The sequence below is a fragment of the Chanos chanos genome, chromosome 2 (assembly GCF_902362185.1).
Source record: "Chanos chanos chromosome 2, fChaCha1.1, whole genome shotgun sequence".
Taxonomy (NCBI): Eukaryota; Metazoa; Chordata; class Actinopteri; order Gonorynchiformes; family Chanidae; genus Chanos; species Chanos chanos.
In genome coordinates this window covers 23,400,967-23,413,745 of record NC_044496.1, presented here as the reverse complement: position 1 = coordinate 23,413,745, position 12,779 = coordinate 23,400,967, and the positions used below count along the sequence as shown (strand labels likewise).

Genomic DNA, 12,779 nt, shown 5'->3' with positions numbered 1-12,779 from the left:
AGACTAAGTGCTAGGCTCACAATGTGAATATTCTCTTTCACTGACCTAACACTTTTATAACAGTCTGTCCCTTAATCACTTTTACTGTGGAATGAGTACCTCAAGGCTGCCTGCCTGTTATTTCTCCTCTGGGACGCACACTAGGATAAGTTATTGGCTCCAATTGATCACTATTGATCACTCTGTCCAATGAGTTGCATTTCTGAGCAGCTAAAGGACCCTGGGACAGCTCTTGCTCAATTCGATCAAGTGTCATTTATACAATTCTTTTTTCTCTCTGAAACGAGACACGCTGGCTATGTTTAATTTCACTTCAGTGTTACATTGATCAGAGCCACATTAAATCAGGATACTGTATATGTTGTTATATAACTCTCAGCTATTGAAAGTGCCTTGTGCCTAAACATTAAAAAGTGCCACAGTAAGTGTACATTAGGCACCCGAAAGTGTTTCAGAAGATTGTGCTCCCTGATGGGTTGAGGCATTCTTTCCACAGACAGACCTGTGAATGCATGCAGACCCTGTTTCACAGTTGTGTTCTCAGCAGATAGAGAAGCCCACCCATCCTGCTAAAAGGCACATCTCAAACTCACGCATACAAATATGGAAATGCACACTAACACACACACACACACACAATTTAGGAGTTAACAAAACGAGAAAAGGAAGAAGGCGTGGATGTTGTGATATGATAATCATAAACAACTGTAACTGGGTGAGAGAAGGAACAGAAAAGATGTAACATATCTTAACTGTCATTTACGAGAACTGTGCTACAATTTACTAGTGCAGCACAACAGTTCACAAACCACCACGTCTTCCAAATACACTGTACCACATTCAGATTCTAGCCACTCACACCAAATTAAGAATTTAATATAGCACATTATCTGTACATGTGAGATATTAAAAACATGTCATTATACGCACATTAACAGACATGCCTCAGATAGCTGCACTATAGTCCAACCTCACTGTGAGCGCATTAAAAGCAACATAAACCAGTCATACCTCAATTTGATCTGGCATGTCTATCCCAAACAAATGTGCTGAAAGGTCAAATAGATAACATCCCGAGTGTATCCATGGTGTGTTATGTGTGAACACTCTTCTGACTGTGCACTCCCTGTGCGCTCTATCGAGGGCAAAGAGATTAGGACTTCTCCACCCCACCCTACCCCCCCATCAGCCACAGTTTCAACTCAGCCTTCAGAGCGTCAGAGGACTCTTTGTCCCATTAATGTTGGTCATGGTACTTGAGCAGATGGCTTAAGATCTCCATGAGAAAGTAACTTTTGTAATGAAATGGTACTTAATGAAACATTCCCCTGTAGTCATTCTCTTTGGTTCAAGCTGTTGTTACTCCAAGCTACCCAACAATACATCTGCGTTGTGAAATTGGGAAACGATAAAAGCTGAGGGACAGTCTAGCTCTAAAAAAGGACATTTCAGTTTCTGTCTGCCTTGTAAAAATCTAGACCTTTAGTCTTGCTGTAATTCTACACTTCGCTTTGCTTTTACTCCATTTCACCTCCATATCACCCATTTCAGGCCTGACGTCATATGCCGCCAGGATTCTAAAACTGTTCAGTTATTTTTATCAGCATCCAGTTTCAGCCAGTATAACTGTGTCTAAACATGCCCTCTCGCCAATTCCATGTGTTCTTTTCACATGATTCAAGTTGGTCTTGTGCTGCAGAGAGCAAAAAGTTAAAAATGTTCTACTTAAGCCTGAGGATTCCACAGAACTCCCACAATGAGTGCTCAAAAAAGGCCATGGTAGTGCTCCCTGCAGTAATAGAATGTTTTGTAAGGACCATGTGTTCTGCTATAAGTTTCACTTCATACTTTTGCACATCTCATAATATAAAACAACAATCCAGAGTTTTTACAAATCTGGTTTCTGAATGACTGTATGTGTAGACCACTGACTGAAAAGCGAAGGGGGTATTTCACAACATTTCAGCGTCTCAAGCTGCAACAATGAAAATAATCAGGTATAAGGTTGTCCCTTTGATTCCATGAGCTTACCAAGGCACTCAGCATTACTGCAGCACAAACCACAAAGAACTGACATTTTCTTATGCCTGCTTTTAGTTTGAGAATATGGAGCTAGGTTAGTAGTGCTTATATGTACTGTATATATATACAGGCAGTATACATGAGGGGACTCACAGGGAAGTATTCCTCCAGCACTTAAAATAATAGCAGGAGATTAACTACCACTTTACTGTATTTAGCTCAGATATACAAATGTCAGAGTGTGTTTATATGTCTGTAAGTGTGCAACAACTCTCTGGCTCTTGCTCTCTCTCTCTCTTTCCCTCTCTCTCTCTTTCTCTCTTTCTCTCTCCACTCTCTTTTAATTCTTAAGTCTAGTTTTACAATTGCTACCTTAAGCCTTTCATACTTCTTTTGCTGAATTCCCTTGAGTCCCTAAGCATTGCAGATGAGAAGAGAAATCTAAGCTGCAGAGTGCTGGGAAGTCTGAAAATACAGCTAAACCATCAGATAAACAGAGGTCATATTTAATATCTTCTGTAAGACTGTTTGAAGACTATAGTAGGAATTCTCTACAGCTCCTGCATGAAACAAAAGAGAAAGCTTAAATGTGAACACAGGGGTGATCTTACCTCCTGGTGTCCTGGCAACTGTGTCCCTCTGTCTGAGATGGAGTTCAAACAGCCGTTATTGTCCTCTGTAAAGCATACAGACAAAGCACCTGATATAGCTCACCCTACGTCATTCACACATTCATAACAGGATGAATAAAATGTTATTTATCAATACATTAATTCAGTATTGTGTTTGGTCAAACAAAACAAACCTGGTGCCAGTATGGCATTATGAAATTCTGAGAAATTGAGTTGAAGGGTCCTAACCTGAAATGAATTTTCGAATTCTGTTTTCAGTATTCAGAAACTCAGTGGCATGTTATCAAATCAAGTTATCTATGTTTGGCTTTTCAAATGATCAAATTAAAAATAACAAGCAAATGGAAATAACCTTATCACCTGATAAAAAATACAGACAGGCCAGACATATGAAATGTCACAGAGTTATATTTGAATCAGAGTAACAAGAAATTAAAAAAAAAAATCTATAATTAAAAAGAAAATCATTACAAACTGTTGTAGGACAATGCATTTACTGACTTAAACTCACTGTGTAGAGTTTAGCAAAACCAGAGTTCAAACAGAGAGTGACACCCCCCCCCCCCCCCGACACACATGCGCACACACACACACACACACACACACATACACACACACACACACATACACACACTAACATTCCAGTGGTGAACCTCCCCCAGTCAGCCTATGAGAAGTTAAAGCGCTGAGTTGCCAGGTTGTGTGAGCGCTCTGGCCGCCCAGCGGCTCTTCCTGTGGGGGAAGTCATTGTTCAGGGTGGGGGCATGCCCAGTCTTTACAGGAGGAAAGCCTGCAAGAGCAACGCGTACTGAAAGGCGGAAGGCTCTTCAACGGCACAACCAAGCAGGCTAACACAGCCAATCAGAGCAGAGAACCTTAGTTATACAGAGTGCAGTTTCAATATGCCATGGCCAGAACCACAAGAGAATGAGACACACGGATAAGCAGGGTTTTGGCATGACACACAGCAACAGAGACAATAACCTTGTGCTTTCAATCCACTGTGCTAAACAGATGCTCAGATTCTGTGGCTATGTGGATTAAGACACCTCTTAGATCAGCGATCATGGGAGTTCAAGGCTAGGGCCTGTGATTCATGTGCAGGATATCCCAAGGAAATTTAATCAAACACAAGGGAATTATGGTAAGACTCATATGCCCAAATATGGGGTTTCAGACCCACAACTGAAGACTCTCTCTGCCTTCAGTGTGCACTCCTGTGCAGGTACACACACACACACACACATATACACAGACACACACAAACAAACTCGCACACGTAATGCTCATGCCCTTATACACTCAGACATGAGCCTACACGGAGCCTGCATCCCAATCTTAATTAAGCAAACACTGACAGCAGAGATGAGCTAAGCCAGAGAAGCCCACGTGGTATGGATAAGAGCACTGCTTGTGCTTCACAACACTTCACACAGCATGTCAAGGGTTAACAGATGTTAACCCTTTCATTCTTATTGTTTGTCATCTGCTAATTACACTCTCAATCCCACATGTGTTGCGGTTCATGAATGTCAGTTAGGAAATGTATTATGACTGAGCCAAAAAAAAAAAAAAAAGACATAATGCATGGGGCAGACCTGAAGAGAACACTGTGGACATGTTGGCCTTCTCTCTGGCAGTGGACGACAACAAACAGACCAGACTCTTCAGAACAGCTCCACAGTCCAGAGAGAGAAGCTTTACGCAGAGCAAATAGGCCATGCTAACATAAACAGACAGCTCTTTTTGGAGGATAGAGGAGGTAGGAGAAAAGAGAAGGGACAAAAAGAAGGAAAAAGCAAAAAAAAAATAATAATAATAAAATAAAAAGAGATGACAGAATGTGAGAAAGGGGAGGAGGAAGAGAAACTCAAGTGAGGAGAAAAAGAGAAACAGAAGGAGAGAAAAGGGTGTAGAGAAGGGAGAATTAAGGAGCACGGGGAGATAAGGGAGAGGAGTAGATTTGGGGATGAAAGAGCTGTGTGTAGGGCGTACAGACAGATGGTGCGTGTAGCCTGATTTCTGTCCGTACCTGCCTCATAGGTTCTCCTGTATCCCGTCAGCACAGCACAGCCGTCTTAAGGAGGGAAAAATCAAAGAGCATTTCAAAAATAAACGACAGAAGGAGAAAGAAATGATAACAAAGGTAAGGGCAAGGTTAGTCATGATCTTAGCGGCTTAAATATTTGTTGTTTAATCATTTTCAAAAAGAGAGAGAGAGAGAGAAAATTCAGCAGAGTAAAAAAAAAAGAAATCGCGTTAAGTTCGGTTTGTGCTCAGAAATGAAGTCTGAAACAGAGACAGCTGAAATGTTCTCCTCACTCCTACATGTTTAACTCATATTCATAGGTCTGGTGACTAAACATGAATGCCTCTCCTATATGCGAGGCTTTCGTGTCCAGAGTGATACATCAGTAGCTGTTGCTAGGTAGGAAAAAAAGCGGGGATCTGAATTGGTCTGTCTTCAGTATGCAAGGGCACTGGAGGAAAATTCAGAGCAGCTATGAGAAAACACTGTGTTAACAAGATTCCATTGTGTTGTTCGGTTTACCGCTCAAACTTAAGAGGGCTCCAAATCCTCTTCAATTTCAACAGACTTCAAGGTGTATCCTCACTATCATTTAGTCTGTTTTATAGTACAACAGAAAACATTGCAGTAAATACGGCACTGTATCGTTGTATCATATTATTCAAAAAGTGAACATAAGGAGCTTTCTCTGACAATAATTACACCATGATTTAACAGTAGTATAGCTTCCCTATGGTGTATTATGTCATGCCTTGCCAGTAAACCACAAATTTAACCAAAAATAGCATGTTAAGAGGAAAAAAGTGTTAATGTCGTTAAGAGGTCAACACCCAAAACCACGAAAGCACGTTTCCTTGTTTAGGCAATGCCTGTTTACATGATTACACTGTCAAGCAGGAAAAAATAGAGCAAAGTCTTATCAAAGACTGACAATGGTCTCCCAGAGGAACTGTTAGTCTGACAAATACCGGAATGTTCTGAGTGGGGATTCAATAACAGCACTCAGACTCCAAACCTGGGGGCTTTGAGTAGGTCATGAAACCAAGCTTACAGTTTCACATATCCACAGTCAGAAGACAGATTACAGTCATCATTAAAGAACTGTTGGAATGTTCTGGCACGGTTCATCATTCCCCCATACTACCTACAATTTTAGCCAAGCCTGCAATGACTCAACCCAAATTCACACAGAAGTCTCTGTCCTTAAATGGCAATAGCAACCTTAATGCTCCAAATATTGAAAAGGGTTTGGACCAAGGGCTTGATATTTGGCCCAATACATGAAGGCAATGCTATTGCATTTAACCTTTATGTTGTGGTCAAATGGACCACACCACAAAACGAAACTACATCTGAATAAAGTAGAGGTCTACATTTCTCATGAGAGCACTCAAAGGGCGAACTACTCTCCAATCAGATCTTACTTTGGGCTCGATAAAAGGGAACGTCCCACAGAGGGTTTGTTCCTCACTTCACTTCTTACTAGGCCAACTTCTCATATGTACTGCACAACTATCAAAGGGACAGTTAAATTGCTAAGCTTGTTGCCATGGTAACATTCATACAATACCCAGTCAGGCTCAAATCTTTCGCTGTGTAATGTAAACCAACAATAAAACATCAAATATTTAAATAGCTTTGGCCTTAATCAGCATTTCAGCATACTTGTAAATAAACTTGCCTAAGGTCATTTGACACTAAGGTGATATCAAAGACAGGGTGTGGCTCTTTTAGAATCTCTGTTTTAATTCTGGTTATTAAATTAACGTATTAAATTAAGCTTAATTTCATAATATCCTTAAACAGAGCCCCTTGCCATCATTGAGAACAGCATTTAAGATTGTCCAAAAATGTTATAAAATCTAAGTCAAAATCACATTGCAGACTAAAACACAAGGCAGTAGGGACAGGAAATTAATCTAGCTAATGCAGTTCAGAACCATGGCAGTAAACTAACAGAGATGGCTATCTTGCATCTTGCCACATAATGTTTTTTTCTTTCTAACAGCGACTATGCCTGTAAAAAAAAAAAAAACACCAACAAACAGGTAACCACATCCTACTCAAACGTCTAAACACAGTTTCCTACTGCTTAAGTGTTAAGTCATTATGCAATAGGCTGAGTGCACTGACTTACTGACGACAAAAATAGTGCATTTCACATAGGCAGTAAACCATGAACCATAGAGACATTATTTAGGCTCAATATGTTTTGATAAGCAAACTAAAACAGTCCTGTCCAGGGAAAAAAAAATATATATGTATAATATAAAATTACTCGATCATTCATTCTCTGAACTTGCCAAAATGAATCATGCTGATTCAATTTATTACAAAGTATCACTGTCTCTCATTAAATAGGGATTCATAGGCAAGGTGCAGAATCAGGCAAGCAACAATAAGCTCAAGTGAAAAATGCTGACTCAGTTTCTCTCAGGAAATACAGCTGTACAAACAAGGTATGAAGTCAAGATAACCTGAAGAAACAAATACAGATTAAACAAGAAATAAACTTCTGCATCCTGTTTATCTCCAAACAGCTCTCTCTCACACACATTCTGTCTGTGGATCTCAGGCAAGGTTTATAAATTCACTCAGGGTCCATTGGTGTGTTTATTTTGTCTTTATTTTGTCTTTGCACAGACAGCTCTAAGGTCTGCAATGATAAGAGAGGATGTCATTGGGTGACAGGTCATTCTGTCAACAAAGAGAGAGACATGAAAAGACTGCACACTCCAGGGCTAATTGTCAGTCCCCTCATTAAACAAGGGCAGAGAAAGACTCCATTCACAGTGCAATAAAATGTCTCGCATATTTCAACAGGTCCATATTAAAATCTTAAATATTTTAAAGCTAATATCTGGGTTAGATCAAAATTTTAGTTTGATCTAATAGTTATTTCTTTTAATCTAATTATTTAAAAAAAAACTATATTTAAAAACATCAATTATGTACACATCATTACATGAGATAAGTTTTTAATGGATTTGATATCTGCTCATTACAGTTGTGAAAGGCAGAGAAAATGAAGACACTGAAGAACTGGATACTGCTGCTGCTCTGGGAGCTATTAAAAACAGTTCCTGCCTCAATTCACTTTCCTACAGTGCAGTCTATGCTGGACACTGGCAATATTAAAGCACTATGATTACTGCAGCACTAGCCTTAGAGAACAATTAAATATTATAGTGATCATTACTTTCCAGTGTTACACTACCCCGTGATCAATTAAGCCCAAATGTAAAACTGAGATGGACTCTCAAGAAGACCAACTTGCTACCTTTGTAAAACCAGTTGAAAACTTTTTTGTTCTGTGACCAACCTGTGAGGTCCTACTTATTTACTAAAAGATGACCAGACATAAATATGATTCGTATTTACATTGATTTGATTGTACCATTTTTTTTTATTTTCTTTGAACAGCTGAAACAGGGAAATAGTTTTATAGTCTTTGACAGGCAGAGCAGTATAATATAGGACAGAAAAACAGTAAATGCTGATTTGGTTGTGTGCATAGATTTCTGAATGAGTACCACTTCTGCTTTAGGGTACTTCATATGATCAGTAAGTAGAAATCCACCAGCATGATGGCCACACAGTGCAGCTGGGACCACAGTATTATGTAGGGCACATAATATACATTTTAGCATAGTATAAAACTATCTACTCATTCTCATTTTCAAATATTTTGCTTTTATCACATTTCAGTCAAAAGCATAGTATCAAGGCAGAGGTTTATAAACTGTATAACTACAGTTGCAGCAACGGCGGTTTATTTAAGACATCTCTTAATAACTCATGAATTACACAGCACAGATACCAAAGCACCTGGTAGGGAGCAGAGAGACTCATTTAATTCACAGTCATTTGCAGTTATGCAAAAGATCTAACTATGATTTAACCACGTTTCATAATTTCATAGAGATTTGATGGATGCTTTTAGATATCGCATTCAGTTAAGCTAAAGGTTTTGCAGGTAGTAAATGCCAACTGACACTGTTCTGTCATTCTCAAATAGCTAACTTTCCCCCTTTATATCTGTGACTAGTGAGAGAATAGCTTTTGCTGTTGTCATCTTGGTTCTCTATTCAGTAGCACATTATGTAAGAAGACATCTGCTTTTGACTTGTCCATTAAATGCATCAGATATTCCTTTAATTTGGGTCTGTCATGTCGTATCTTACGAATGACCTGTATTTCTGTGAGGTATTTTCTATATCGTATAGTCTGAGTTCACAGACCAGCTGTACATTGCCATAACAACCATTCATATGGAAGGAAAAGATGTGTTGTGCCATCAGCCATTCAGAACTGCATTTCTAGACCAAACACTCATCTCCATTCATTACCAAAGGCTGATTGGCCTCTATGGAGCAATGCAGTTAAGCTCATCATCTGTAACAACTTCATTAAAAGAAACACGAGACCAAATACAACATCATATTTCATTCACTTTTTGAGAACTACGTAGAGAAACTAGGAGTGTTCAGTGACTGTGGCATTGTCCATATGTAAGAAGAATTAGTTATAGCTTTCACTCCAGTAGTGAGCTATCTGTTCATGCTCAGCTATTCATTTCCCATAAGGCACACAGCCTTGCTCCACGCTTCATTTTTAACCCAAACACAGACTGTACCCCGGAGGAGAACTATGGGGAAACCATGGAGCAAGTCAGCTCAGGGCAATAAACACAGAGCTTCCCCTGAGGCAGATGAAGCGATAGGCTGATGAAGTGAACACAAACAGTCCTATGATATCTAAAACCTCAACACAACAGAGCCTAAACACCTTTGACTCATCTGATCTCAGTGCAGATCACTAATGAAGGAGAAGGTGGTAAGAGTCCATGGGGAGCCCTGTTAGGGATCACATATGGTTCACAAAACAAAACGATGACACAAACCAATCTCTTAGCATCAGTATCTTTCTAGTCCAACAGCAGGTGGTTGGTTTGAGCTGATTGAGCAGTAAAACAGAAGAGGCTCCTGTAAAAAGCCAGGAGTGAAATATTCTAAAAATGCCCTTTGAATAGATTGAAAACGACGCCACATGAGTCACTGAGGCCTCTGTGTCTGAGGAGTAACTGAATTCCCATGTTTAACCAAGAGGAAGCCTCATCATGTGGTGAGGCACAGTGTATCATTAAAGGGGTGGCCAGAGACGTCATATTAGAACAAGATTTTTGCAGCAAACTTTCATTGGCACAGATTAAAATATTCTTCAAAGCTTCTAACTCATTTTCGAACAAATTTGATCCAAACTGGTTTGAAAGCATTCTTCTGAACTCATTACTCATTACAATTTCCACGAAAATTTGAGAATTTATTTCATAAGAAAGTTGGGTCACAACAGTTATTTTTGATAAATACGAGAGGTGGGAGGAGTGGCCGTGCAGTCAGTAGGTAACAGCACATCAAAAGCACATCCTGTACAACACCGAGTTACCAATAGATAAGAAATGTTTTGAACGGTGAGAACGTCCTGAATTAGAACTAGTTTGGCTTTTTTCCCCCACTTCATTTAGCTTTTTCCATTACACAATCTGACACGCGGCGGGTAAATCAGTCTACAATAGCCTTCAGTCTGAAACCACCGCTGCACTAAAATTTTCAATGAAAACGTGAGCGGTTAGGCATTAAAAAAAAAAATACAATTTACTCTTCTCTCATGTGTGAAGCATATCCTATATGCCATGTTACCAGCTTTCACTTCCCAAAAAACTCCTTTTTACATTTGTCATCAAACTGGTGCCACGATACTGGCCTCACACTAGGAGGTTGAGTACAATGTGTCAAGGAAAAAAAAGAACGAGAAAAAAAGTGACAAACATCATTTTCATTGGAGAGTTACCTTCAAGCTGAGACTCCGCTGTGGTGGTCATTTCTATTAGCGTTGCATCCTTCGTCTTTCCCGTTATTCTGTTCATCTTGATCGAAGAGTTGTGGCTTTAAAGTACAATGGGAAAAAAGCTACGGCAAAATTTTAGTCGCGCATCTGCGAGGGAATCACTATTGACGACAATAAACGCGTCTGGGAAACTACAGACTAAAACACATAACGAATGAAAATCCAGTCTTCAATTCCAATCTTAAAGAACAGCTCTGCCCATAACCTCAATTTCCAGTAGTACCCTCATCGACCAGAGATGCTGTTCTTTAAAGGGGAGTGGTTAAGACTTTTACATCGGCAGACAGACAATATCAAAATGAACATGAAACATACAGAAGCTCATAAATTTAGTTATGTGACAAATGGCAATTGGGAGACCCCGTACACTACCTGCGATGGCGTTGACTGAATAAAGATATCAGGAAAGAAGTTAGTTAAACCCGGTAAATCCGAAAACTGATCAGCTGGTCTTCTGTCATCCACTGGATTGTTTTTAAACTCTTAAATCCACCAACTACCCATTATCATTAAAGTTTCCCTCTTTCGTTCTTTGTCATCTACTGCCTCATCAATCCGTTATGTTGATCCTTGTTCCAAATGTGACATTATAGTAGGTGATTATTCTTGAAGGAACACGTTTCAGTCAGTTTTGTGTTATAACAAATACTTTGAAATTAAACACAGTTCTTTACGACGACAAACTGAACACTTGCGAGAGGATTTTTGTTTCTTGGTAGGCTAGGGATCTGTCAGGAGATTTAATTTTCAGCTAAACGCTATACTGACAATGAGAAGGCATTCAACAGTGTCTGTCTGATGAAACTACACGATTAAATTACAGGTTGTTGTTGGGTTTGGTCCTTGACATCACTAAACCCTCTTCATGCCCCATGTATTCTGTTTACATACAGATCTTGACAATCAGCGTTTGGTGGATAGAAGCAATTATTCAAAGATCATTATTGTTATTAACCTAACACTGTCTTGTTATGTTGGACAGATATGGCATGTTTTTATGTGTTCATTTGTCAGACACTCCAGTTTAGAACCACATGCAAACATTCATACATTTCATCACTGAAACAACAAGCAAAAGCCCCTAACAGCTAAATGCCTGGAGAAAAAATGCCTCCCTTACATCACATTTAAAAGCTTTGTGGATTTGTTTAGGTAATACAATTGAAAGAATGTAGTCTTGTTATGTGAATAAATGTCTCCCCCTATCTACAGCAGCCCACAGCTCAATGTTGAAACCTGTGGCCACTTTGATTTGATTGTTATACCGTACATTAGTGTAACTGTGTGTGTGTGTGTGTGTGTGAGAGAGAGAGAGAGAGAGAGAGAGAGAGAGAGAGAGAGAGAGAGAGAGAGCACGCTTGCATATTTCTGATATTTCTGCATTTTTAGAGTATTTATAAATGATATAATATTATTTTTCCCCTTTCTCCACTGTTTTAGATCAGCTGTCAATCTATGTTAAACTTAAATGAAGCAATGCATTTATGGATTCATTGTTTACTGTTTGTGTGATTCCTGAAAAGTACCTAATTTATTCTAACCAAAATGCTGGTATCACCACATTATGATATGATGCTTTAGCTGCATAGAGCTGTACTTTGACGTTTGCGTCGTATCCTGTTTGTTACTCGTTTGTTTAGCATTTTTATTGAAGCAGTAACAAATGACATATAAATAAATAACAAGTTCATATCCTCGACAAAGGAAACTACTACATGGAGAGAGGCTCTGCATCGTAGCTTTTCGTAACAAATGTGTAAAATATTTTTGAAAATGAGAGGCTCTTCCCCTGGGTATCTGAAATTTATTACAAAACGTCATTACGCACAATGCACCAACGCAAGGCATTCACCATGAAAAAGAGGCAAAGCTGTTTTAGTGACAAGCCGTGACACTTCAACTTGCTATACATCACATATCAGCGCCCACACCGGCAGCAACAACAAACGACAAAGCAAAAGGAAGTCATTCATTTCCCAGTCGTCGCTCGGCGACACTGAGTGACACGGAGACTAGGCACCTGCCGACAAAATCTCCGGGACTTGGCGACAAAAAAGTTGAGCAACGTTCAACTTAATGCAAATGAGCAGCGACAGAGCCAAGCGACGGCCAATCAGAGGGCAGATGTGTTCATCTTATATTCTGTCGATGTGAAACCTTTGTTTTAAACTTTACTTCCTATATTAGCG

The 12,779-nt window shown here is 39.4% G+C and overlaps 1 protein-coding gene across 1 annotated transcript in view; it reads right to left on the bottom strand.

The window, feature by feature from the left end:
• The window catches only part of ano5b (anoctamin 5b), a 29,957-nt gene extending 19,163 nt beyond the window's left edge, over positions 1-10,794 (bottom strand). Inside the window, exons 1-3 of the mRNA XM_030794323.1 lie at positions 10,534-10,794; positions 4,687-4,731; positions 2,634-2,698 (exon numbers count right to left, since the gene is read on the bottom strand). Coding sequence (XP_030650183.1) covers positions 2,634-2,698; positions 4,687-4,731; positions 10,534-10,609 — 186 coding nt within the window. The 5' untranslated portion in view covers positions 10,610-10,794. The remainder of the gene's footprint in view (positions 1-2,633; positions 2,699-4,686; positions 4,732-10,533) is intronic.
• Positions 10,795-12,779: the final 1,985 nt, after the last annotated feature.